The 27,224-nt window shown below is 41.2% G+C and overlaps 1 protein-coding gene across 2 annotated transcripts; it reads right to left on the bottom strand.

The window, feature by feature from the left end:
- Positions 1-2,072: 2,072 nt before the first annotated feature.
- Positions 2,073-16,277, bottom strand: KERA (keratocan). 2 transcript variants are annotated; one of them, XM_075274473.1, is made up of 3 exons: positions 16,194-16,277; positions 13,913-14,805; positions 2,073-2,844 (listed from the first exon to the last, which is right to left on the bottom strand). In XM_075274473.1, the coding sequence occupies exons 2-3, from the start codon at positions 14,796-14,798 to the stop codon at positions 2,675-2,677; spliced, it is 1,056 nt and encodes a 351-aa protein (XP_075130574.1). In that variant the 5' UTR covers positions 14,799-14,805; positions 16,194-16,277; the 3' UTR covers positions 2,073-2,674. The 2 variants fall into 2 exon arrangements, with proteins under 2 accessions (XP_075130574.1, XP_075130576.1); XM_075274475.1 differs by lacking the exon at positions 16,194-16,277 and adding an exon at positions 15,957-16,172.
- Positions 16,278-27,224: the final 10,947 nt, after the last annotated feature.

Genomic DNA, 27,224 nt, shown 5'->3' with positions numbered 1-27,224 from the left:
ATGGATCCCAACCTTATTTTATAGCCAAAAAATCCATGACTTACCTGTCTATGAAGTTCAGTTATGTGCCGCCTGTGAAAGTTTTTTTTACATACGGGGCAGATTTGGCCATAATGCATCCCAGTTTTGTGGGGCCCCTGTAGGGATGTGTTTTATTACGACCTGCTTTTGAAAAATTGTCTGTTACCTATTGGATTATTACAACAGGTTGCAGGTGATATTTTACTAACCCATCCTCACTCATGTCGAGGCCTGCCCTGCTTCAGCCTCAAGGGGGCCGAAATGGAGGTGGCCCTGACCAGAAATGAAAATGGGTAAGTGGATATTAGCCATTACCTGTCGGAATAATCCCACAGATAATGGTTTAATATGGGTGCCTTTAAAAAGGACAATGTACTGTGTGGGGACCTTAAAAGGGAACAATGTTTTGTGTTTCATTATAAAAATGGACATTGTATTGTGTGGGGGCCATATACTGTGTGAGGACCAAATAAGGATGTAATTTACCAGGTGACATCATTGCTAAGGCCTATGTTTGGACCTCAGCAGTCACATGGGGCACACCAACATCATGATGCCCTTCTATAATAACTGGTATGCTGGGTAAATCATGTGGCACGTCATGCTTGCGTCTTTCCTACGTCCTGTACAGTCTATACCTAGAAATCTCTTTGCATCCTGCACTTTTCTGCCAGTAGATGCCCACGTTCATGCTGGCCATACCAGTTGCATATATCACCCCAGGCTCATACTTAACTACATTTACATTGGTAAATTAGGGATGTTTAAGTCTTGCCCACAGACAGCCCCTGGAAATAACTCGAATCTTGCAGCAACCAATGCCAATTATCACAGTCACAATGCTTCATAAGTAATACCTGGAACTTTATACGATTGGTATGATATGTTGGGGCATGTAGTACCACGGAGACTAAAGGTAGGATTAAATCTTTTGACTTTATCAAAGCATCATAGCTGTCATATTTTGTCTTGCAGAAGCAGGGACACAATAATTGTCAATATGTAGAGCTTATTTCTTATATCTCTCCCACATTCCATTGTGAACAAGTTTACATCACCTTCCGATGTCAGCTTTTCACCAAACACCCTGCAGTGCCCCCACCTCCCTAAGACTATGGGGACTGAGGTGATGTCATAAACAAAAGTTTTGTAAACCAGTTGTGGACTTCACCAGGGAGATAGAAGAGCAATGGGGTAGGGAGGTGTTGTTATTAAGGTTGGTGGAAGTTGGTAAGTGAAACAACTGGACAGGGGAATCAGAGAATGATCCTAGGTGTAAGCTAATTGTGAACATTCATGTTGGGGAAAGCATGATGCTCAGAGTAAGACACTGTGGTTACGTACATGCGTGGTAATCAGGCAAAGCAAAGCTGGGAAACATTGACTATAAAAACATTAAAACTCTACAGGGTATTACGCCTTTCTATATTGGATCAACCCCTTTTCCCCTAGTATAGGTTCAGAACTCTACCAACTTCTTAATATGGTCTTTCTCAGTGGCGTAACTAAAGTCTTGTGGGCCCGGGTGCAATCTTTTGTCCGTGGCCCCCTACCTCGTCCCTATAGCGAATTCTTGATAGTGATGGTTACAGGTGCTAAGGAGTTTAATCAACCTTAGTGTGGTTAGAGTAATCTGTGGGTCTCCTTGGCTTATGGGCTGATGGAAGCTGCAACCTCAATACTGATGCCAGTGCTTATGAGCCCCATAAGGCTTCTGAGCCCTGGTGCAACTCCACCCTCTGCACCCCCTCAAATTAAGCCCCCCGTCTTTCTTAGCTTCACTATCCTTTTTTTTCACATTCATCTATACTCTTTTTGGACACTCTCAAATGAGTAAAATTTCTTTATTTTGCGTAATTATACTAGGCACTTTCTAAAATCTTGTTCTGCTTTTTAGTGGTGGACTTTCATGACCCTTATATGTTACCCATGCAGTATTGTACTGTATATGTGGTAAATTCTTTGATAGGCCACTGTATCTATATATAATTTCATTTTGTGCAGACTGCCTTTTGTATTACAATGTTTAAAATTCATTTAAATATACAATGTTTATTTTGTTAACTTTAATGTTTTTAAGACTTACATTAGAATTGTCACCATTTTCACAAACAAAACAGAGAGCAGAAATACATGATTATTATTCTATTAAATTACTGTGGTGCATACTTTCCATGTATAATACAGCATGGTAAAACACCTAGTCGGTCAGATCTATTTAGCCTTGCTACTAACACCAGTATTTAATTCATGTTTTTAATGCATGAATATTGTAAACATAGTTTTAATACATTTAAAATCACTAATATTTATTTGTAGACATACCAAGACTACCATTGTTATATCTAATATAATGTTCAATAGTACACAATAACACAATATGGCCTATACTCTTGGAACCCCACTGTCTATAGTATAAAATTACAAAGCTCACACTTTTTAGAAATACCTGGAACATTTGGACCCAGGAAGGTTGATAATTCTGCTGGTTTAGATGTGCAAACTATGAATATGCTGCAAACAGAAGCAATAATAAAAAAAAATGTGAACCCCCACCCCATAAATTCAGAAATTCCATGAGAGATGATTATGAACTTAAAATGATCTATATTAATCTTGCCAACTTGAATTAGTTTCATACAGTTGTAGAAACTTAAATAACTATTGCCTGGAGAAGTCTAAAGCAAATAATAACATCTAATGGTATTGGTGGTTTAATTTCATTTCCATCCAGGCGTAAATAACGAAGACGTGGTCCGTGTGGAAAATGTGGATCATGTTCTTCTTTGACTACATCAGGACATATTATTGATCCACTTATATCTGAAAAACAAAAGAGAGTTTATCAAGTATATTTTTCCTTCTAATATATTGTAATGTCCTTTTTCAAAATTTTATATATTTGACAATTTCACCCTACAGTTCACGTAACTCGAGAATCTACAAGGAAAGAAAATGAGAAACAATGCAGTATACAGATGAGGATGATTTTTAGGTTTTTTATGGAGAAAAAAGGCAATGCCATGATTGGAAGAATAACTAAAGGAGCCATTTATGGATTTAAGGCGTACCTCCAGTAATAAATAACTTTTCATAAATAAATAGTACAGGTCAATATATGAAACATTGTAGTATATTTTATAGGTTTCTTGTTCTGGATGCTACTGCAAACGAAGGCAATGGTGGCTGACTGTCAAGGTCAGGACACTTAATCGGTGCTGTGACACCTTCTGCTAAGCATTTGGATTTGCCTGGGCAGAGATAGGTGGGTAATAAAGGTGCCACCTATGTCTGGATGGCCAAAGAAATTGTGGTTGCTGGTTGGCTGATCAAACAATTGTCTCTACTGGTGGTCTTTATAGACCATCTAGAGTCTGCATGCCTTCCAGTAATCACTCCCCCCACCACCTTCTAACAGCTAGGTCAGACTGGCATAGATGGCAGGCAATTTGTTGAAATGACTATCTTCTCGTAGTCCGGGGGATGCACCACCTCTCGAAGTCTGTCAACTGAGCAAAATGTCATTGAGTGCATCATAGAAGCATGCCTAGCATCAATCATTTCTAACCAAGAGGTATACTACCCAAAAGTAGCTTCTGAAAATCTGTTTTTAAGGCAGTGAAGAAGCACTTTTACACCCTCTGGTAGCAAGACCCAGTGTCCAGTCAGACCAAATCTATAATCTTTTACATATCTGAATGCCAAATTTTGCTGAAATTTGACATTTTTATATGGGTATGCTACTTTATTTTTTTCAGTGAGTATATATATACAGTGGGGGAAATAAGCATTGAATAAGTCACCAATTTCCTAAGTAAATATATCTGTAAAGGTGCTATTGACATATCATCAGATGTCAGTAAGAAGCCATACAATCCACGCAGGCAAATAAATCAAACTATAGATGTTCATAAATTAGGTTACGTGTAATGATTAGAGATGACGGAGTAGTATTCGAGCAAGTAGGTATTCAATCGAATACTACGGTATTCGAAATATTTCTACTTGATCGAATAATACTAGCTATTCACAGTAAATATTCGATTCAGAACCAGCGTTGATTGACCGAATGCTATATGTATAGCATTCGGCAAATCAACGCTGGTTCTGCAGCAGGTTCGTCCTTACTAGTCGGGAGAGCTGGCAGCTTGCTGTTACGAGGGAACTGACATTTTCTCAAAGGAATGAATTGACCAGCCTTGATTGGCCAGCGTACAGCATTCGGCCAATCAACGCTGGTTCTGCCAGAGGCTCGTCTGTGAGGAAGCGGAGTCTAAGATCGGACCACAGCAGTCTCCATTGTGGTCTGAGTTTTGACTCCGCCTCCTCACACACGAGCCTCCGGCAGAACCAGCGTTGATTGGCCCAATGCTGTACACTAGCAGATCAAAGCTGGTCAATTCATTCCTATGAGAAAAATTCAGCTCCCTTGTAACAGCAAGCTGCCAGCTCTCCTGACTAGCAAGGACGAGCATACTGCAGAACCAGTGTTGATTCGCCGCAGGCTCATCTTTGCCAGTCGGGAGAGCTGGCAGCTTGCTGTTATGAGGGAGCTGACATTTTATCAGAGCAACTGCAAGCGCTGTGCAGTTAAAGCGCACAGACCCCATAGACTATAATGAGGTCCGTGTGCTTTAACTGTACAGCCTTCCTCTTAAACACTCTCTTCTTGCTACTCGTGGACTTGGTGACTCTCCTTTAGTCGAACAGTGGATTCCCCTGAAACGAGCATTTTTTCCCATAGACTATAATGGGATTCGATATTCGATCGAGTAGTCGAATATTGAGGCTCTAATCAAAACGAATATCAAATCTCGAATATTTCACTGTTCGCTCATCTCTAGTAATAATGAGAAGTGACACAGAAAAACAGTATTAAACACGCTTACTGAAATTTATTTCATACTTCCCACTAAAGCCTTTGTTTGTGATGACAACTTTAAGATGCCTCCTCTATGGAGAAAGTAGTCGCATGCATTTCTGAACTTTGATTTTTGGCCTATTCTTCCACACAGACACTCTTCAAATCCTGAAGGTTCCAATACTTATATCAGCCACTGTATATAGTGAGGGTGTGAACCTAGAGGGAACTGGAGAATCAACCAAAAACAAGACCCAACTTCAGCAAGAGAGCTCCCTGCAAAAGTTATTCATGTCTTGCACAAAGCAGGGAGACTATGGACCAGTTGGAGGCAGATTGTCTGTTTCAAAAGGACCTACAACCAGAAGGGACTTGATTGAGGTCAGTGAGAGCCAGTGTCCGTAGGAAGGACCCCATTAAAGGGAGTCTGTCAGCAGGAATATTGGTATCAAGCTAAGGACAGTACTTTGTAGGGCGGCTTTTCAAAGATATCTTTCTTATTATGCATTGCAGCTCTATTTTCATAAAAAAATTGGTGTTCTGTTCTTATGCAAAGTAGCTAAAATGGCTTTAAAGGTGTTTCTTTTCCTGCCTGGAATTTACTTTCAAATCTAACTAACCACCCCTTATTGAAGAAAAAGTGTGATAAAATGGGACATGTCACTTATGTAGAGGTTATTAGTAGTTAGGGGTTATTACCTAGAGCAGAGAGTGAAGCCCCTGGAGAAGAAACACCCCTAAATGCGCTGTTCACTCACTGTACAAACTGTAGAACCAAGTGTGAGTACTGCAGCATTGTATAAAGCCATTGCTTTTGGATTTTCACAAGCTGCAATGCTACATTTTCTCTTTACTTTGACCATAAAATGGGATCAAGGACCCACATTCTCAAGGTAAGTGAGAGTCTCAATGGTGGAACCCGCATCTATTAGGTATTTATGGCATATTCTGTTGATATAGCCTTGAAGTTTTAAATGGATGGTGTTTAAGAGAGGATCCAAGTGCGAAATAGTCAATGAAAAAGAAACAAATGCAGTGGAACCTCTTTGAGACCACCATCAATAATTGCATGGAAAAATGTATTTTAAAAAGCTTGTTTCTCTGTCAGTATGCATAGTATATGATAGGACTAATATCGGAAGAAATTTGGTCTAGATAAAGTCTTCTTGAGAAGTTTTAATAGATATACTAGTTATTTCAAGTGGGTACCTCTTGTAGAAACTCCATTATCTCTATCATCGTAAGTGCTTGCTGAGCTGACAGAGATTATACATTATAGGGCAACCTATTACTTATAGCATAACCATTATCTAGCTTCACTTTTGAATGACTGACACGTCTATTGAACTAAATGGATGATGATTAATTTGAACTGGTAATATGAATACTCGCTCACAGAGTCCTTATCTCACAATAGGAGCTTATTGGGTTAGTTAAAAGCTGTGTGATAGTAATACAAAGTTCTGATAGGTGGTGAATGGTGACCATCTGGAATGGCAGATTCTGATATAACAGTGTCCATCAGAAAGGCTACATTTATCACTGCCAAGGCTGAACCCTGGTCTTTCTTGAAATCTTGTTTATGAAGTGAGATGAGTCTGCCTGGTGCTCTTTAAGTCTAAAAAGAATACTGATTTCAAGAATGAACATGTCCTGGTACCAATTTAGCTGTGGGCTATTATTGTGTCGACACATGAGATGGCTAGGGGTTATGGAGAGCCAAGAAAGTGTGAACTATATGATTTTGAAACAAGAACCAGGTCAAGATCGAGATCCACCTAATTTTTGAGGTTTGTGAGGGTTTCAGACTATATAAACTGTTCAACTAGTAAGCTTGAATTTCATGTAACATAAGAACTATGGGATGTAATAGTATTGTATGTAGTAAACAATAGAAGTAAAGTAGCAAAACCTAGTATTAAGATAAATGGGACTTATATACATACATATACAATATACTATAAGACTGGTGGTGCATGTGCTATAAAACTATACAGATAATTTATACTTCTCATCACAGGCATACATTTTGTACCATAAATATTCCTGCACACTGGTATTGTTTCTATATCCAAGCCCAGAAGCATAACTAGGAATGGCTGGGCCCCAAGGTGAACATTTGACATGTCCCCCACAAAAAATACCAAACCGCCCTCTCCCCTCTCTGCACAGACTGCATTCCTGCACACACTATTATGCCCCATAGTAGCCCCTGCACACACTATCATGCACCATAAGGGCCCCTGAACACAGTATTATGCCCATAGTGGCCCCTGCACACAGTATTATGCCCCATTGTGGCCCCTGAATATACTATTATGCCCTATTTGTGGACCACCCATGAACAATTATTATACTCTGAGGTTTTTTCTGGTGCACTACCCGCTGATTTCAGCCATCTTCAAAGTTGGTACAGGCAACATAAAACTGCATACTGTATACTGACTCAGGCCTGGCCCATGTGACATCTGGAACGTCACCAATTAGGCCCGAAGCTTGCCAGAGCACAGGAGAGGTAAGCAACACAGTTTTTTTTATGTTTGCTCACCTCCTCTGAGCCTCTGATCATTATACTGTGGGATCTGAAAAGACCCCAGAGTATAATGAGAACAGTGTTTGTGGAGTTTGGAGGCCCGTGGTGCCTTACTTACTGATCCCGGCTCCTGCAAACAGCCGCCTCTGCAGAAGAAGCGCAGGCAGCCGTGAGCAGGAGCGAGGATTGGTAAGTAAACAGGGCCCGTTACCTGCTGGGGTTACTCCAGAGGGTAACGGCTATTTAAAAAAAATGTACTGGGCCCTGTGGCAGCCGCTACCAATGCTACCCCGGTAGTTATGCCACTGTCCAAGCCTATCCATAGCCTTTTTCAAGTAATTTGAAAAAGTAGTCCAAGCCCAACATGTTGTGGGATTACTCATTTTATAATGTGTCTTGGAAAAAGTAGTAAACTGCATAATGTACAAATATACCTTCAACTTGGTTTGAGATATCCTAGGATGAATGGGACACTTGCAGTTTAGCAAAAAAAAAAAAGAGTTTACATTGCTTGTAATGATAAACAAAGTAATCTTTCTTTTTTTTATTCATGGAGCCATAGTCTACTATTGATGTGATGTCCTTGATGCATCAGCAAAACTAAACTCACTTTTATGGAAATGTCCCCTATAGCTTTCTTTAAAAAAAAAAAAAAATTCAATTTGTCCGCTGTACTTCTGACAAAACTTTCCATATCTAGCCATGATTAATGCTTATGTAGAGAATTTGACATTTATACCCATCACAAGTCACATATTCCAGCTAGACCCTAAATGAGTGCCCCTTAGACATACTTTGACCAGGTTTGGGATGGCTATAATTCATTTTACACAATGTAAATGCTATCTCTTAGCTCTCTCTGAACAGGTGGTGTTTTTCTTAAAGAAAGTATGAAACAAAGCCCGGAGGACATGAGTAATCAAAGAGATCTCCCATTCAGCCTTGTCAGACATGAAAAGATGGAGAAAAAATGTCATTTTTCTGTGTCTGAATCTGACAGAGGTTATTCCTGATGGGCTCCTGAAGATATCTTCTTCTCCCCTGGGGTTTGTTTGCAGGTGGTTTGTTAAAGACTTGTTGAAAGGTGTAAATTTAAACAAAAATAAAAGCCTTTACCCTGCAGAAATGCATAGCAGTATCTAAACACCCATCCTATTAAGAGGAATAAGTCCATAAACAGATGATTCTTAGCTAGCAAGTTCGAATATTAATAAACATTCAGAATATTTAACTGCTAATTTAAATGCATCCTTAAATTGCTTTAGGTAAAAAGTTAGTAGTAGAAATGAGCGAACAGTAACATGTTCGAGGTTCGATATTCGTTTCAGGTAGCCCCTCAATATTCGACTACTCGAATCGAATATCGAACCCTATTATAGTCTATGGGGGGGAAATGCTCGTTTCAGGGGTAGGCAACGTTCAATCAAATTTTACTTACCAAGTCCACGAGTGAGGGTCGGGCTGGATCCTCCGTGCAGTCTTCTCCTTGCAGCGTCCCCGCGGCGTCTTCCGGCTCTTCATTCACTACAAGCAGACATGCGCAGTCGGCTCTGCCCAGGCCCGATGCCTGGCAGAGTGAATGAAGAGCCGAAAGACGCCGCAGGGAAGCTGCACGGAGAACACTTCTAAAGGTAGGAGAAGAACCAGCATTGATTGGCCGACTGTATAGCATTCGGACAATCAATGCTGGTTCTGCATCGAACTTTTACATTCGAACAGCGAGTGGTACTCGATCGAGTATGAGTATTTCGAATACCGTAGTATTCGATCGAATACCTACTCAATCGAGTACTACTCGCTCATCTCTAGTTAGTAGGTATACTCCAGAATCTGGAGAAGCCAATGATTTAATACTAGAGGTATATAATGATATTGCAACTTGCAAAGTTCCTGAGCATGGCTGTATCTTGGAGGACTACGATTAGCTGAGTGCAGTAGTCTTCAGATGACACACACTGTATGTCACATATTGTGATGGGAGTAAAAAAGTGCTGAGACCAACAGTGCCTGGGAGAGGGGGGGGGATGCACTAAGGGTCTGCAGTGAGATACAATACACATGGAAATGCTCATTGCATTAGTAACAGCTGGGGAATGAGCAATGAATATAGCTTTCATCATTGCTCCTTCTCTTAGCTCCCCAGACTTCCCAGCCTTCCTTGCTCTGGCTCTCACAGGGTTATGTATTCCAACACTGGAGCAGAGAGAATGGAAGGGGGTCAATGAATGAAACTAAGGGAGCCTTCACACGATGTAACGCTGCACTCATTCTGATCGTAAAAAGACGTTCAGAATGAGCGCATAAAAAGCAGCTCCCATTGACTTGAATGGAAGGTGGCATACGTGCGCTCCCCATTGAAATCAATGGAAGGCTTTTTTCCCTATGCTTTCAATGTGATATGTGCGTAATACATTGAAAGCATAGGGAAAAAAAAGCCTCCCATTGATTTCAATGGGGAGTGCACGTATGCCGGCTCCCATTCAAGTCAATGGGAGCTGCTTTTTACGCGCTCATTCTGAACGTCTTTTTACGATCAGAATCAGCGCAGCGCTACATCATGTGAAGGCTCCCTAACAGCAGTGAGCAATGTTAATATCGTTCATTCCCTGGGGTCACCACCAAAAGAGATGGTGGACAAATGGAGTAATTATATTGTGCAGAATAAAAATGTACCCATTATACTTTGTGGGGGTAAAATGGGCCATTATACTTTGTGTGGACATATGGGGAAATTAAACTGTATGGGGAAAAAGAAGGCATTATAATATGTATGGGTTAAACCAGTCATTATAATGCATGGGAGCGTACGGGGATTATAAATCTGTGTGACCGCAAAAGAAGGCCATTCAACTGTGTGGAGGTAAAAAGGGGGCTATTATTATGCGTGTGAGGATAATAGAATCACTGTGCGATAGCAAAAGGGGACCATTAATTTATGTGGGGCATAAGGGGGATTAGAATTTTGTATGGGGCAAAAGGAGGCTATTAAACTCTGAGGGAGCATCAGAGGGTCAATATACTTTTTATTCTGCATAGTAGAAGCACTGTGGATAATATTTTTACAGATCTCATCTTCATGTTAATTATAGCTGCAGTTCTCATCCACGATTTTCAACCTTTGCAATGCAAGGGTCGGAAGCAATGGAAGATCAACAATGGCTCCAACAGAATTTGTTGTTGCTGAGGACTTTTGGAGGAACACACTGCCCCTGCTTAAGTTGCATTGCAAAGAGTCCAAGGAAGACTTGTCATCCAAAGGCCAACAAAAACATTGAGCCCTGAGAGTAATCATTGTGACTGAAGTTTTTGGAATCTATTTTACATCATTTGTTTTTTTTTCCTTAATCATTGAATAAAGGAGTTGTGCCAAGTTTTAAAGTTATCCTCTATAGATAGGAGAATAACTTCATGTGGGGGTCTGAATGCTGAGACCACCACGATCCCGAGAATGAGAGTCCAGTTTTCCTGTGCTGATGGAGTGGCAGGCTGAGCAGAGGTGAATTCTCAGCCTGTTGCTCCATGAGGATGGAAAGAAACAAATTCTCAGAATTTGGAGGGTCTCAGTGGTCAGACCCCCATTGATCATGAAGTTATGAAATTGCACATGGGACTCTCTGTATGTGGTACAGTTGCCTCCACAGCTGTACAGTATTGCCCCATGTAGACAGTCAGATCATATGGGAAAATTAAAGTGCTGGTATGCCTCAAAAAGAAAGACATTGTTTGTAACAGATTTTTGTGTTGCTCTCAAGACAGAGTGCACATTTCCTTCCAAGCTGTCATGTTATAATGTTAGGATTTTACAACATATGGCCGGTGATGACTTGTTGACATGATTCTCAGAAACCCAGTTGGTCCATCAGTTTGCTATTTTACATCTGCATAAAACAGTCTTTTTCACAGTACTGAATCCTAGATATTTGTACATGTATCCTACCATACATACTCTTAAACAATGTAAAGGAGTAGATAAGCTCAGACACCTTTGACTAGCTTTCCATCAGAATGGAGCACCAAAATTAATTTAGAAGTGCAGTGGAAGGTTATGAATGTAGTTCACCAAAATGGCACTGCTTATTCACCTGTCTGGGCCACAGATAGGAAATAAAAATGTAATGCTGTTAAGCTGAATACCCCAAAATTGCACAAATTACTCAACGTGAAGCATCTCCTGCCTATGTCATAGTAAAATAATACTAAACACCTATTTTACCATGGCCTCTGCTCATACCTAAAAAGTTACACATAATGCCCATGAAATGAGCATTGTTACAAATAAATGTTGTGGTGCGATTGTTTTTTATGAGCAACAAATTTGTTTTTTCTTATAGTCAATTATAATTCTCTCCTATACTGTTCTTAGACAGGGGCAGAAATGTGAGATGTCTTAGAATATGGTTACGGGATACTTGTTTCCTATAGTTAGACATACTCTTCAGATAGCTGTCATTCACTCAAGAGCTATTCCTCCTGACCTTTATCATTCAGTGCATGCTAAGCCATTTCCAGACCCCTGTAGCAGTGGATTATTTCTAGTGTGAATAAAAGGATTAGGCATGTAGAAATAAAACATGTCCAATTCTTCTTCCTCCTGTCATTTTCCGTAAGGGGGGCATCAGGGCAACTCCATAAACATTAGATGGTCAACCAATACTACCTGAATCTGTAATTTTGGTCAATATACTTCTAATGTGCATGTTCTTTGCACAATAGAGTAAAAATCCAATAATGTAGATAAGCTAAGCTAGGAAGAAAAATAGGGTTTTTTTCACAGTTTAAAGGGGTTGTCGAGGAAGTATTCATTCACTTATCTGGTCCCAGCAGAATGCTTTTGATGGACTTGGGGGTTCCAGCAACGTCACAGCCCTGGGTTGCTCACTCCTCCCCCAATCTCACAGGCAATTAAATACCTGTGCTATAGGGACTGAATTTACTATAGTCATCAAGCCCCCATAGGACAGATAATTAATAACATGTGATATTGGGGAGAGGGGGTTGGAGTGACCCAGGAAGCCAAATGTTGCCTTTGATCACATGGAGGTTCCTGCGACGTCACACCTGCCGTGTCCGTCAAAAGCATTTCACCAGAACAGGTAAGTGAATAAATACTCCTAGGACAACCTCCTTAATAGACAGTGTGTACGGGCATTTCCCATTAATAAAGTCCCTAAGTGTGGCAAAGTATGCTTGATTTTTAAGTTACAGAATGAGAGATGTGGCACATGTTTGGCACAATATCTTTATGCAGCAAAGATGCACCATACTATCACCCATCTACACCATAAAACTGACATAGATGGGATAATATATTGCCCTTAGTATGGTCCTCAAAAGGTGTCATGTGATATGTCAGCAGGATAATCATAATAATGACAGTATCTTGTTGTGCTCTTTTCACACTTTCCAAATATGCCTTTGTTATTCAGCATTGTGGCTCCATTACCAAAAAAATTGCTGTTTTACTCATATGCAAAGAGGCAAAGGGCTTTTGGGGCATTGCTTATCATCCCCCTGGGTTTCACTCTTTGCTGCAGATTAACTCCCTAAACTACTGCACAGCTCTCCTGGGGGGGCTATCAATCAAAGAAAGATGGGAGGTACTACAGCATAGAACAAAGAAGGGGGATGATAGGAAATGTCATATCATAAAACATTTGGAAAGTTTGTAAAGAACATGATACAGTATTGTGGTTACTTTATGATTTTCCTGCTGACAGACTGCCTTTGCTCTGACGGAGTTCCAAAAAAGTGGGTTATTTTTCTCCATTCAGCATTTCTGTTCAGAATTTCCATTTTTTACTGAATGGAATAGTACAGCACTCTGTGATATCTCATACATAAGTTGCCAGCATGAAATATGTGTTATGATTCAGTATGCATTGTTTTATCATGGGCACACTCAGCAATATCCTTTCCATTGGTCCCTTTAATATATGTACCAGGACATTGCATTAAACATGCACAAAGAATGTAATGGAAAAAAGTTTGTATAGCTACAGTAACTATGCTACATGTGTGTAGATTCCCAGGGTTGTACCTGGGCTTTCCTTCACTTGGGCCTATGATTCAGTTTCTACCCTAGCTCTGGTGCTTCCCCATTCTGTAAAAATAGTCTGACAGTATAAGTATAGAATTGAGTCTCTAGTGTTTCACATGGGTCATTATTCCATGAGGATTTTTTTTCCATTGCGTATGAATGGACCACTCTAAACACTTACATTGGATGCAGAATTTTAGCAAATTTGATAGAACCCTGAATGTGTGAATAGATTCTCAAAGGGAAAATTACACAAGCTATGAACATAGAAATTATTTTGTAATAAACTTTCAGCATAATGCACCATGTTTGGCTGCTTTTCCAAGTTCCAGTTCCAGAGGCCAAAAGCATTGCACCCGATTCCACATCAATGTACATTGGACACACTGTTTGTTATATCTCATACCATTACAGAGTCATCCTCACTTGTATAATACTAGACAATAAAAAACTGACTTACTTTTAATCTTGTTATGATCAAGGTAGAGTCGCTCCAGATGGCCATTTACCGAGGGCACAGCCGTTAGTTCATTGTGTGACAACTGCAGGTCTAGGAGTGAAGTTACATTAAATACATTTGCTGGTATACCTTTGTCAGATAGCTTGTTGAAGTTTAACCTAATGAAAGAGATTTTTGGTACGTTATTAAAGTAGTCATTAGGTATTGACTCAATGTTATTGTTGTCTAAAAACAATTGCACGGTATTAGAGGGAAGGCCCGTTGGCATTTTCTTGAGGGCATTTTTAGCCACATTGAGCTGCACCAGGTTTTTGAGTCCTGCAAATGCATCAGCTTGAAAGGAGCCATCTGAGAGCTTGTTCTGGTGTAAATCCAGTAACGTGAGGTTTTCTAAGGTGCTAAAAACACCTTCAGGAATCTTTGAGATTTTATTCCTTGCTAAACGAAGTTGTTCCAGGCTGCTTGGTAATGGGAAAGGTACTCCATCTAAATCATTATCCTCTAGAAAGAGGTAAAGTAAATTATTCATCGCGCCAAAGAAATTCTTTTCAATTTTTTGACTTGTGATTTTGTTTTTGCTCAGATTGATCCATCGAAGTTGTGTGGCATTAGAAAATGGCTTTTCATTAAGTGTCTCGATTTCATTATTTTGCAAGTACAAGTACCAAATTCTTGATGGGATGGGAGGAACTTCTTTCAGACCTTTGTTTTCACAGTATAAAGCACGTGGAAAACTAATTGGACAAGTGCACTCTTTTGGACAGTCATTGGAAAGCAAATAAGAAGGTTCCAGGTCAAAATAGTCATAAACTTGACTTTCAACAACAGTAAACATGATAGTGGTCACAAGAAGTATGAACGTTCTACCAATGGTATTTGTGTCCATTGTCAACCTTAAAAAGTGATAAGGAATGATGTTATATACATTGTGACAGTGGTATTTTTCAGCTCTATAATTACATTTCCAGCTTGTAAACTATAACTCCATTTTAAAGTTAGGCCTTACAGTATATACCTTTCATATTGCACTGTAAAGAGTCTACAGTGAATTGTGAACATTAAATCCCTAACAGAGGACCAGATGTTTTAGTCTTTACATCATAGTCAACTCGAGCTAGAGTGAACTCACTACATCATCTAATTTCTTCTTTTCCATAGTCCCCAATGGTTTACAATACAAAGCTCTTTATTGTTTTAAAGTTCCATGAATTTGTGCGATGTGTGGGTAGTGAATTAGTCTAATGGGAACATAGACAACACAGATTAACTTGTTCAAATCAGGTATGATTTCTAAAATGTATTCACATGTTATGACTTTCCATTATCCAGTATGAAAATTCATCTGGATAGCATTTTCAATAAATATGTTATGCTCTAGTATAAAGGATCAAAGGGCATGCAAACAGCTGTTTCTGGTGTATGGCTCTGAAACCTGGAATAAACTATGTGAATCCTTGCCCTCTAGCTATGTGAATACCCTTAGATAAACAATCATTTTTAATCATATCTCTGAACATGTTGTTCCACTTACATTGCAATTGTTAATAAAGTAATATTTTCATTTTAAGGTTAAATACTGTAATTCTATCTATCTATCTAGCTATCTAATATATTTGTATTATATAGTGGTTTCAAGGAGATCCTAAAAACAGATAAATAATGCAATATATTTAAATAAAAATACAATAAAGTGATTTTAGTCAAATACATTTATCAAAATTAACATCCTTTATACATGACTTTTAACCTTCAGACTAAATATCCTATTGTATAAATGAAATTCTGGAAGACAATTTGTTGTTACATACATGATGTATATCCATTAAGCATCAACATCTCATAATGTGACTTCCATAACCATTGTCAGGTGCATGACAGTTCTATATATCATTTGACATTGCAAATATTTCCAAATCTGGACTCTCTCCAAAAATAACTGTAGATGCAATAATAAGAGACTTCAGTTACTATGCTTTGCAATAAGAAAGGATATAATTCAGAAATATACTATATAGTGGAAAATAATTTGTTGTAAAAATTTTACCTTGTATTTGTGTAATGTAGATGTTCCTCCTCACTCTATCTGATGCCTCTTAGGATTCACCTTAAAGTGGGATCTCTTGGCTCTTAACAGAATGTTTTGATCCTGTCCTTTGAGGTTTAACTGCCTCTTACATCAACTCTACTCTTGTTACACTCACAAGCAGCCTCTAAAGTTACTAGTATAATATAATCAGAACCATTAGCCATTGTGTCTAATCAGCTGATGTTTCAGACTTACCTCTTATTTCCTGACTGCTCAGTCCTGTTGTGTCGCTCCCTGGTCAGACTATGACAGAACTAAAATGCCTAAGTTTATGAATGCTGACTGCCTAATATATATGCACCAGTGACTACAACAGTTAACCCATAAAGCAGTCTTAGACATTTCAGCACCTAGGAGGACAGTCTGGGCTCTCAAATAAAATTGCTGCAGGGAACCATATAGTAATCTGTTTTGTCATTCGGAAAATGACACAATATTAAGCAGATTACCATGCTATATTACTTAGAGTGTTAGAAGAGTTAGAATGTATATCTAGATAATAAAAGAACTGGCTATGTACAAATAAACAATGCACACACACTATATGTAATATATATATCTATATATATATATATATATATATATATATATATATATATATATATTTATTTATTTATATTTATATATATATATATAGCTTAGATGTTTTTACAGTCAACAAAATTGTGCAGTGCAAGTTAGATAAAAGGTTATTGAAAGCAAATATGTTTATATAGAGGTTTAACATATTTGGCAGAGAGCCAACCACTGTGCTATGACAGAATAGTATAGGCCCCACATCAATACCAGAAATGCCAGCTAAACCTACTCATATCTTGTAAAATGACTGAAACAATGAAGCATCAATAGTCACTCTTTTAGCATCAAAATATTAGAGGATGTTTCTGGGCTTATTTCTACTGCAGCCTCCTTTAAATGACACTTTGACACTAAAGACACTTTGCATTCTTAGGCTACATATACATGAACATACACATTTACTGGTCTATAGGGAAATGTCACAGATGGCACATGGATGATGTCCATGAGCTGTCCGCGCCCTGCATGGACCCATTGATTTCCTGTATTAATCCCTGGCTGTAAAACAGATAGGAGTAGGGTGTGTTCTGAGTTTTTCCACCAGGCTCATGGCTCTCTACATGGACACATAATATTATAAATACCTTACAGGGATTCAATAATTAAAATGGCGTTTTTTTTGCAAATGAGTTCTCTCGCAGCACAGGGGTGGTCCCCAGCGTTCAAACAGCACTGGGGGCGTCTCCAATGCTGCGAGAGAAATCTCCAGCAACACCTCTATCTTCGTCTGGAACACCTCTCTCTGCCTCTTCTTCCGGCTCTAGGCCTCAAACTTGTAGGCCTGCGCAGTCGGTTCTGTCATCTGGCCTCGGGCAGAGCCGACTGAGCATGCCTGTGGCCATCTTTTGTATAGTACACTTGTGTAAATGGCCACAAAAACTGACAACTACAAACTCATGTTTTGACTAAAGATCTCAAATTTGGATTCATCAGACCAAAGCCCAGATTTCCACTGGTTTAATGTCCAATCCTTGTGTTCTTTAGCCCAAACAAGTCTCTTCTGCTTGTTGCCTGTCCTTAGCAGTGGTTTTCTAGCAGCTATTTTACCATGAAGGTCTGCTGCACAAAGTCTCCGCTTAACAGTTGTTGTAGAGATGTGTCTGCTGCTAGAACTTTGTGGCATTGACCTCTTCTCTAATCTGAACTGCTGTTAACCTGAGATTTCTGAGGCTGGTGACTTGGATGAACTTATCCTCTGCAGCAGAGGTGACTCTTTGTCTTCCTTTTCTGGGGCGATCCTCATGTGAGCCAGTTTCTTTGTTGCGCTTGATGGTTTTTGCAACTGCACTTGGGGACACTTTCAAAGTTTTCCCAATTTTTTGGACTGACTGTCCTGCATTTCTAAAAGTAATGATGGCCACTGCTTTTTTTCTTGCCATAATACATATCCTAACAGTCTATTCAGTAATCAAAGCAAAAGGTGTCTACTTTGAAGAACCTAGAATATAAGACAGATTTTCAGTTGTTTCACACTTTTTTTTAGTTAAGTATATAATTCCACATGTGTTAATTCATAGTTTTGATGCCTTCAGTGTGAATCTACAATTTTCATAGCCATGAAAATACAGAAAACTCTTTGAATGAGAAGGCGTGTCCAAACTTTTGGTCTGTACTGTATAAACCAATGGCTGAATGGGTATTGTCAGAACAGGAGCTGAGGAAGATCACTGAGGTGAGGTGAACTTATTTAAAAACTATTTTATTTACTGCATTGCTCCTTTAATGAGAAAATGTCACATTGAAACCCAGTCTAATCTGTAGTCAGTATGTCGATTTTCCATACTGTCGACCACAGGAATAGCTGTTAGTCACCTAAGCACAGAAAGAGCAGATATTTAAATGAATAAAGCGCATCTCATATACCAATCTACTTCGCTCCTCCTGCTCTAGAATATGCTGCGTGCAAATTGTGAATGGTTTTAGTGACACTGAATATTACACATTTAAAGAGGACCTTTCATCAGATTGGGCATAGGCAGTTCTATATACTGCTGGAAAGCTGTCAGTGCGCTGAATTCAGTGCACTGTCGGCTTTCCCGATCTGTGCCCCGGGTAAAGCGCTATCGGTCCCGGCACCGTAGCGCTTTACAGTCAGAAGGGCGTTTCTGACAGTTAGCCAGGGACGCCCTTCTGCCCAGCAACAGCTATCGCGCTGTGCTGTGGAGCGGGGAGGAACGCCCCCTCCCCCCTGATAATACTCGTCTATGGACGAGCACTGTAAGCAGAGGGAGGGGGCGTTCCTCCCCGCTCACACTGTACAGCGCGATAGGCGCTGCTGGGCAGAAGGGCATCCCTGGGTAACTGTCAGAAACGCCCTTCTGACTGTAAAGCGCTATGGTACCGGGACCGATAGCACTTTACACCGGGCACAGATCGGGAAAGCCGACAGTGTGCTGAATTCAGTGCACTGTCAGCTTTCCAGCAGTATATAGAACTGCCTGTGCCCAATCTGATGAAAGGTCCTCTTTAAATATGTTGCATTCATTTTTTTTTTTACTGTGAACCAATTATACTGACATGACATCTGTAGATGTTTTGAATATATGCGGCTTTTTGTTCAGAATTCCAGCATTGTAACATTGTATGAAATTGCTAAACCTCTTTAGGCGATATTTAAAGAAAGAGAAAACACAAAGCACAAACCAAATGACATAGAAGGGCAAGGGGCCCTGAATATTTAAGACAGATTAAAATATATCAAGTTGACTCTTGTCCCTTCTGACAATTTATCAAACCTGTCAACAAAATGGCTCCTAATAGCTTCCATGCCCTCTGGTGTCTTTCATCTTTGAATTTACTAATAACTGGATATGTTACATTGGAGAGCCAGTTACAGATTAAATTTACTATAAAAACAAAATTATATTTATCAGTGTTATATGGACTGTATTAAAGGAGTTTCCTGGAATTTTTAATTAAGGACCTATTCCTAGGTGTCCAATACCTGAGACCCTTACTAATCAGATGACTGAATCAGCAGTGGACCAAGTGAATGGACTGAACTGTGATACCAAGCACAGCTATTGTGCAAATATATGAGGCTGTGCTTGGTAAGTAATGTAGAGGTTGCACTACTCACCTTAATACTATGGCCTCTTGAAACAGCTGATCAGCCAGGGGTTATTGGAATGCCATGGTTATGCCTTTTAGATCAGTCCTATTCATTTAAATGGAACAGTCATGACGTGGGGGGAAGGGGGGGTGACATGGCCGACAACTGCAGCATTGCTTAAAAAAATGTCAGCCATTGTGCCCTGAAAGCATTGTTTTACTACCTATTTTCAGGAGGTTATCGGCTGCCTTATCTAAGGCTTTGGTACTGGCCATTCTATGATACAGGATGAGGTAGACAAACAACACCTGCACATTTCTAGCCTATGAAACTGTACGTTATATCAGCCGTTTTGTTTAATGGGTAGAAAAAATAGAGAGGGCGCAAAGGAAGATAGAAGTTCTGTACCCGTGTGTAGAGAAGGTTCTTCACTGTGTTGTTTCCCAGGGGTTCTCTGCCTCTCCAGTTGCTTCCATGGTTGCTGTTTCTTGGCAGATGATGTTAATAACCTCTTGGCTGACCTTCTTTAAATCCATATCAAAAACCTGTGATGATAAAACTTGGCAACCCCCCCCCCCCCCCCCCCCGCATTATAATGTCCCTCTCTATCTTCCCCCACAATATAATGTTCCTTTTCAGCTTGCTCCACTGTTTAATATCCCCTTAGTTTATCTTAGTTTAATGACCCATCCAGTCTCCTCAAGTTTAATGTCCCCGTCAAGTTGCTCCCCCAGTTACAAGTCTCCCTGCAGTTGCCCCTACAGTATTGTGTTCCTCTCCTGGTACCAGACAACAATAAAAACCTAATACTCACCTCACCTTTAGAGATGAGCGAGTACTGTTCGGATCAGCCGATCCGAACAGCACGCTCGCATAGAAATGAATGGACGTAACCGACACTCGGGGGGTTAAGCGGCCGGCCGCCGTCAAAGCGGAAGTACCAGGTGTATCCATTCATTTCTATGGAGCGTGCTGTTCGGATCGGCTGATCCGAACAGTACTCGCTCATCTCTACTCACCTTATTTCCATACCATTCTGTCTCATGTCTTTGCTCAGTAAGCTGCAGGAGCTATATAAGTTACGTCACTACATTACGCTTACTACTCCTGTAGCACAGATGGGGCCAAATGGTGAAGCAGGGAGCTGTGGTATGGGTATGTGAAGAGGTTGAAGGGCTAGATTGTCTTATAAAAGGGATATGACTTGCATGAGTAGTAGGAAGACATTTAAAAATAAAGAGACTTAGGACTTGCAACAATTAGACATGAGGAAAGTGAATAATTCTAGAGACGCAATCATGAGGTGATGGAAACGACTATTACATAGTTTCATATTCACTGCCGTGCTTATGGGTTAAATATTTGGATATGTATAAGTTTAAGGTGTCTGGTTTGAAATTATTTGTGTATCTGATAAAGGTCTGAATTTATTTAGTGGTTTATTCTGATGTTTGATTTCATTTAGGTGTCTGGTCTGAATTAATTTTGGGGTCTGTTCTGGAGTCCGAATTACATTTTTGTCTGGAGTTTGAATTCATTTAGGGTTCTGAATTAAAGTGGCACTCCAGTTTTTGGACATAAATGCTAACTAATCATCCATATTCTAGCAATGTTATTTGTTTCAACCCAGCCAAGTTGCATACAGTCCTATGAAAAAGTTTGGGCACCCCTATTAATCTTAATCATTTTTAGTTCTAAATATTTTGGTGTTTGCAACAGCCATTTCAGTTTGATATATCTAATAACTGATGGACACAGTAATATTTCTGGATTGAAATGAGGTTTATTGTACTAACAGAAAATGTGCAATATGCATTAAACCAAAATTTGACCCGTGCAAAAGTATGGGCACCTCAACAGAAAAGTGACATTAATATTTAGTACATCCTCCTTTTGCACAGGTAACAGCCTCTAGTCACTTCCTGTAGCTTTTAATCAGTTCCTGGATCCTGGGTGAAGGTATTTTGGACCATTCCATAAATGCAGGAAACTGTTTAAAGTAAAAAAATTTTTTAAAAAATTCATCCTTTGAATAACCCTCATTCCATTGCTACTGATCCCGTCTCATCCATTTACAGTCTCTGCGAGACTGGGAGTATTTCCATTCTGTTTGTCATCTAATGACTGCTGTAGCCAACCTCAGTAGTCACATTTGTAGGAATAGTACATGGGTACAGTATAAGAATTCTATGGCTATTTGGCTACATATGCATGAATGACATATGTCCAGTGACGTCAGTGCTTGACTACAATGTTCATGTCATGACAAACTAGAAACCATCACTTCCTATCCAGAAGGCACCAGAAATGTTTTTTTTTTTGTTGTTGTTTTAAACATTTTCCTGCATTAACACAATTTCTTTTTTTTTTTTTAATGTAGGTTGTGAGCCCCATATAGGGATCACAATGTACATTTATTTTATCCTATCAGTATGTCTTTGTAGAATGGGAGGAAATCCACACAAACACGGGGAAACCATACAAACTCCTTACAGATGTTGTTCCTGACGAGATTCGAACCCAGGACTCCAGCGCTGCAAGGCTGCAGTGCGAACCACTGAGCCACCGTGTTGCCCATGTGTTTACACAGTTTTATACATGACTAACATTTGCAACAAATTTTACATGGTGTGAACTCTATAATATAACTGACTTCCATACATGTAAATTCTAATATTTTACTATGATTGAACCAAATTGGGATTTAAGAGCATAATGGTTAGAACTAGAGATGAGCGAACACTAAAATGTTCGAGGTTCGAAATTCGATTCGAACAGCCGCTCACTGTTCGAGTGGGTTTCGAACCCCATTATAGTCTATGGGGAACATAAACTCGTTAAGGGGGAAACCCAAATTCGTGTCTGGAGGGTCACCAAGTCCACTATGACACCCCAGGAAATGATACCAACACCCTGGAATGACACTGGGACAGCAGGGGAAGCATGTCTGGGGGCATAAAAGTCACTTTATTTCATGGAAATCCCTGTCAGTTTGCGATTTTCGCAAGCTAACTTTTCCCCATAGAAATGCATTGGCCAGTGCTGATTGGCCAGAGTACGGAACTCGACCAATCAGCGCTGGCTCTGCTGGAGGAGGCGGAGTCTAAGATCGCTCCACACCAGTCTCCATTCAGGTCCGACCTTAGACTCCGCCTCCTCCGGCAGAGCCAGCGCTGATTGGCCGAAGGCTGGCCAATGCATTCCTATGCGAATGCAGAGACTTAGCAGTGCTGAGTCAGTTTTGCTCAACTACACATCTGATGCACACTCGGCACTGCTACATCAGATGTAGCAATCTGATGTAGCAGAGCCGAGGGTGCACTAGAACCCCTGTGCAAACTCAGTTCACGCTAATAGAATGCATTGGCCAGCGCTGATTGGCCAATGCATTCTATTAGCCCGATGAAGTAGAGCTGAATGTGTGTGCTAAGCACACTCATTCAGCACTGCTTCATCACGCCAATACAATGCATTAGCCAGTGCTGATTGGCCAGAGTACGGAATTCGGCCAATCAGCGCTGGCCAATGCATTCTATTAGCCCGATGAAGTAGAGCTGAATGTGTGTGCTAAGCACACACATTCAGCACTGCTTCATCACGCCAATACAATGCATTAGCCAGTGCTGATTGGCCAGAGTACGGAATTCGGCCAATCAGCGCTGGCTCTGCTGGAGGAGGCGGAGTCTAAGATCGCTCCACACCAGTCTCCATTCAGGTCCGACCTCTATTAGCCCGATGAAGTAGAGCTGAATGTGTGTGCTAAGCACACACATTCAGCACTGCTTCATCACGCCAATACAATGCATTAGCCAGTGCTGATTGGCCAGAGTACGGAATTCGGCCAATCAGCGCTGGCTCTGCTGGAGGAGGCGGAGTCTAAGATCGCTCCACACCAGTCTCCATTCAGGTCCGACCTTAGACTCCGCCTCCTCCAGCAGAGCCAGCGCTGATTGGCCGAATTCCATACTCTGGCCAATCAGCACTGGCTAATGCATTGTATTGGCGTGATGAAGCAGTGCTGAATGTGTGTGCTTAGCACACACATTCAGCTCTACTTCATCGGGCTAATAGAATGCATTGGCCAGCGCTGATTGGCCAGAGTACGGAATTCGGCCAATCAGCGCTGGCCAATGCATCCCTATGGGAAAAAGTTTATCTCACAAAAATCACAATTACACACCCGATAGAGCCCCAAAAAGATATTTTTAATAACATTCCCCCCTAAATAAAGGTTATCCCTAGCTATCCCTGCCTGTACAGCTATCCCTGTCTCATAGTCACAAAGTTCACATTCTCATATGACCCGGATTTGAAATCCACTATTCGTCTAAAATGGAGGTCACCTGATTTCGGCAGCCAATGACTTTTTCCAATTTTTTTCAATGCCCCCGGTGTCGTAGTTCCTGTCCCACCTCCCCTGCGCTGTTATTGGTGCAAAAAAGGCGCCAGGGAAGGTGGGAGGGGAATCGAATTTTGGCGCACTTTACCACGCGGTGTTCGATTCGATTCGAACATGGCGAACACCCTGATATCCGATCGAACATGTGTTCGATAGAACACTGTTCGCTCATCTCTAGTTAGAACTTAAAGACCTAAAGGGGTTTTCATGTCACATGTGACAGGATAGGATGTAACTTGCTGTATTTCAGCTATCTCTAGCAATCCCATTGAAATTAACAGAGCAGGGGCAGAAATTGTTCAATTTGATACAAATTATATCCTTATTGACATGGACACAACATATTTTCATTAGGTGTTAGTTTGCAAGTTGATATTTTTCTGGATCATAGTAAATCAACCCATAAAACTGTTAGCAACACAACCTATAAAGTAGCAGTGTTCTGTGATTACCTCACATTTATATCAATGGCTTTCAAATGACTGAAATTCTCTTGTTGATTCTTGAGACATTACACAATCATAAACAATATTTGTCTGGCACTGAAGGAAATGATAAGTCATTGTTGGCATTACCTAATATTCCGTTTTATGAACATGGCTACCAGGGGAAGAACTAAAGGAGGGGGTAAATACTATACTTGCTTTCCTTCACAAATGCATTTGTCAATGTAATTTCGTGTATACAAGTCTATAAATCTCTTTTATGAAAATCTTCTACAGCCTGTCTTCATATGATGTCAGCTATAATGTTTGAAGAAACTGTGTGAAAGTTGCTAGTAAATTCCAAGTAAATTTTTACCAACAGTGAATAAAATTCCCAGAACTGACATGTACATTTACCATAGCTTGAGTGAAAGAAAACCTGTGCATTTTATTAGCAGTACATGAAATGCTTGAGTTTTTTTTATTTTATTTTGCCCGTTAGATATTAAATAACCAAGAAGACGGGAAATACATTTGAGGTTCCCTTCAGAAAGTCTTCATTACATATCATAAATAGAGATTAGAGAACACCGTTCGAGCGAATAGATATTCGATCGAATATCAGGCCGTTCGAGGTATTTCAATTCCAATCAAATACCAAAGGCAAAATCACTAAAAATTCGTATCCCCTCCCACCTTCCCTGGTGCTTTTTTTGCACCAATAACTGTGCAGGGGAGGTGGGACAGGAACTAGGACAACGGAGGCATCGAAAAAAATTGGAAAAAGTAATTGGCTGGCTAAATCAGGTGACCTCCAATTTATACAAATGGTGGATTTAATATTCGGTTCATATGAGACTGTGAACTATGTGACTGTGAGACAGGGATAGATGTACAGGCAGGGTTAGCTAGGGATTACCTTTATTTAGGTGGGAATGTCACTCACCCACCTCTTTGGGGCTCCATCTCGTCAGGATCCCTGTCAGCTTGCGATATGCGCAAGCTGACTTTTTCCCATAGGAATGCATTGACCAGCGTTGATTCGCCGAATGCCATACAGAGTACAGCATTCTGCCAATCAACGCTGGTTCTGTCGGAGGCTCATCTGTGAGGAGGCAGGAGGCCTTTGGCCGAGTGCTGTACCCTGTATGGCATTCGGCTAATCAACGCTGGTCAATGCATTCCTATGCCGAGATGTAGCAGAGCTGGCTGTGCACAGAGCTCTGCTACACCCAACAGTCCCTCCATCTACTCCTCCTGTCACACACACAGCTCTGCACTACACCCAACCATCCCTCCATCTACTCCTCCTGTCACACACACAGCTCTGCTAAACCCAACAATCCCTCCATCTACTCCTGCTGTCACACACACACACAGCTCTGCACTACACCCAACCATCCCTCCATCTACTCCTCCTGTCACACACACAGCTCTGCACTACACCCAACCATCCCTCCATCTACTCCTCCTGTCACACACACAGCTCTGCACTACACCCAACCATCCTTCTATCTACTCCTCCTGTCCCACACACAGCTCTGCACTACATCCAACCATCCCTCTATCTACTCCTCCTGTCCCACACACAGCTCTGCACTACACCCGACCATCCCTCTATCTACTCCTCCTGTCCCACACAGCTCTGCAATACACCCAACCATCCCTCTATCTACTCCTCCTGTCCCACACAGCTCTGCAATACACCCAACCATCCCACTACCTACTCCTCCTGTCACACACAGCTCTGCACTACACCCAACCACCCAGGGCCGGCGTCAGCGCACGGCATAGTCGGGCAAGTGCCGGGGCCCACAGAGCCTCTGGGGGCCCCCCGGCACTTGCCTGTCAAGATTTCAGCTCATCGGCGTCCGTCCGCCGATGAGCTGGAATACATACGTGATTAAAGCAGGAGCTGTGAGTTCAGCTCCTACTTTAAAGCTCCGGCCCGGCTTGCGTGTGTAGATGCGATGACGTCATCACGCATACACACGCAAGCCGGGCCGCAGCTAAGCAGGAGCTGAACTCACAGCTCCTGCATCGCGTATGTGACTGGAGAGAGGAGCGTCGGGGGATCGATGGAAGGTGAGTTATGGAAGGTGAGTGTAAGTGTTTGTTTGTATTAAATATAAAGGTGGAACATAATGAAGGGGGCCCATGAAACTGGGGGGCAAATGAAGGGGAGGGGGGGAACAGCATGACACTGGAGAACATGAAGGTGGTGGGGAGAGAACGGCATGAAACTGGGGACAGAGATGGAGGGGGCCCAATGAAACTGGGGGGCAAATGAAGGGGAGGGGGGAACAGAATGACACTGGGGCAGATGGGGGGGGGAACAGCATGACACTGGGGCAGATGGGGGGGTGGAACAGCATGACACTGGGGCAGATGGGGGGGTGGAACAGCATGACACTGGGGCAGATGGGGGGTGGAACAGCATGACACTGGGGCAGATGGGGGGGTGGAACAGCATGACACTGGGGCAGATGGGGGGGTGGAACAGCATGACACTGGGGCAGAGACGGGGGACATGAAACTGTGGGCAGATGAAGGGGGAAAACGTGATGAAACTGGGGACAGAGATGGAGGGGGGACATAAAATTTAAGGGGGGCTGTAGGAGGATTGTACTGTGTGGGAGCACATGATAAATGAATGAGAATGGGTGGAATGAACAAAAGTGGGTGGAGCCAAATTTGCCGCGGCGCGCAAAGCGCGCCGCACATTTTGCTCCTCTTTCTTCTCTTTAAAAATTGGGAGGTATGGCGTTGGT

This window comes from Leptodactylus fuscus, chromosome 5 (genome assembly GCF_031893055.1).
Source record: "Leptodactylus fuscus isolate aLepFus1 chromosome 5, aLepFus1.hap2, whole genome shotgun sequence".
Classification (NCBI taxonomy): domain Eukaryota; kingdom Metazoa; phylum Chordata; class Amphibia; order Anura; family Leptodactylidae; genus Leptodactylus; species Leptodactylus fuscus.
The sequence above is the reverse complement of the archived record's forward strand: the minus strand, read 5'-3'. Positions and strand labels throughout refer to the sequence as shown.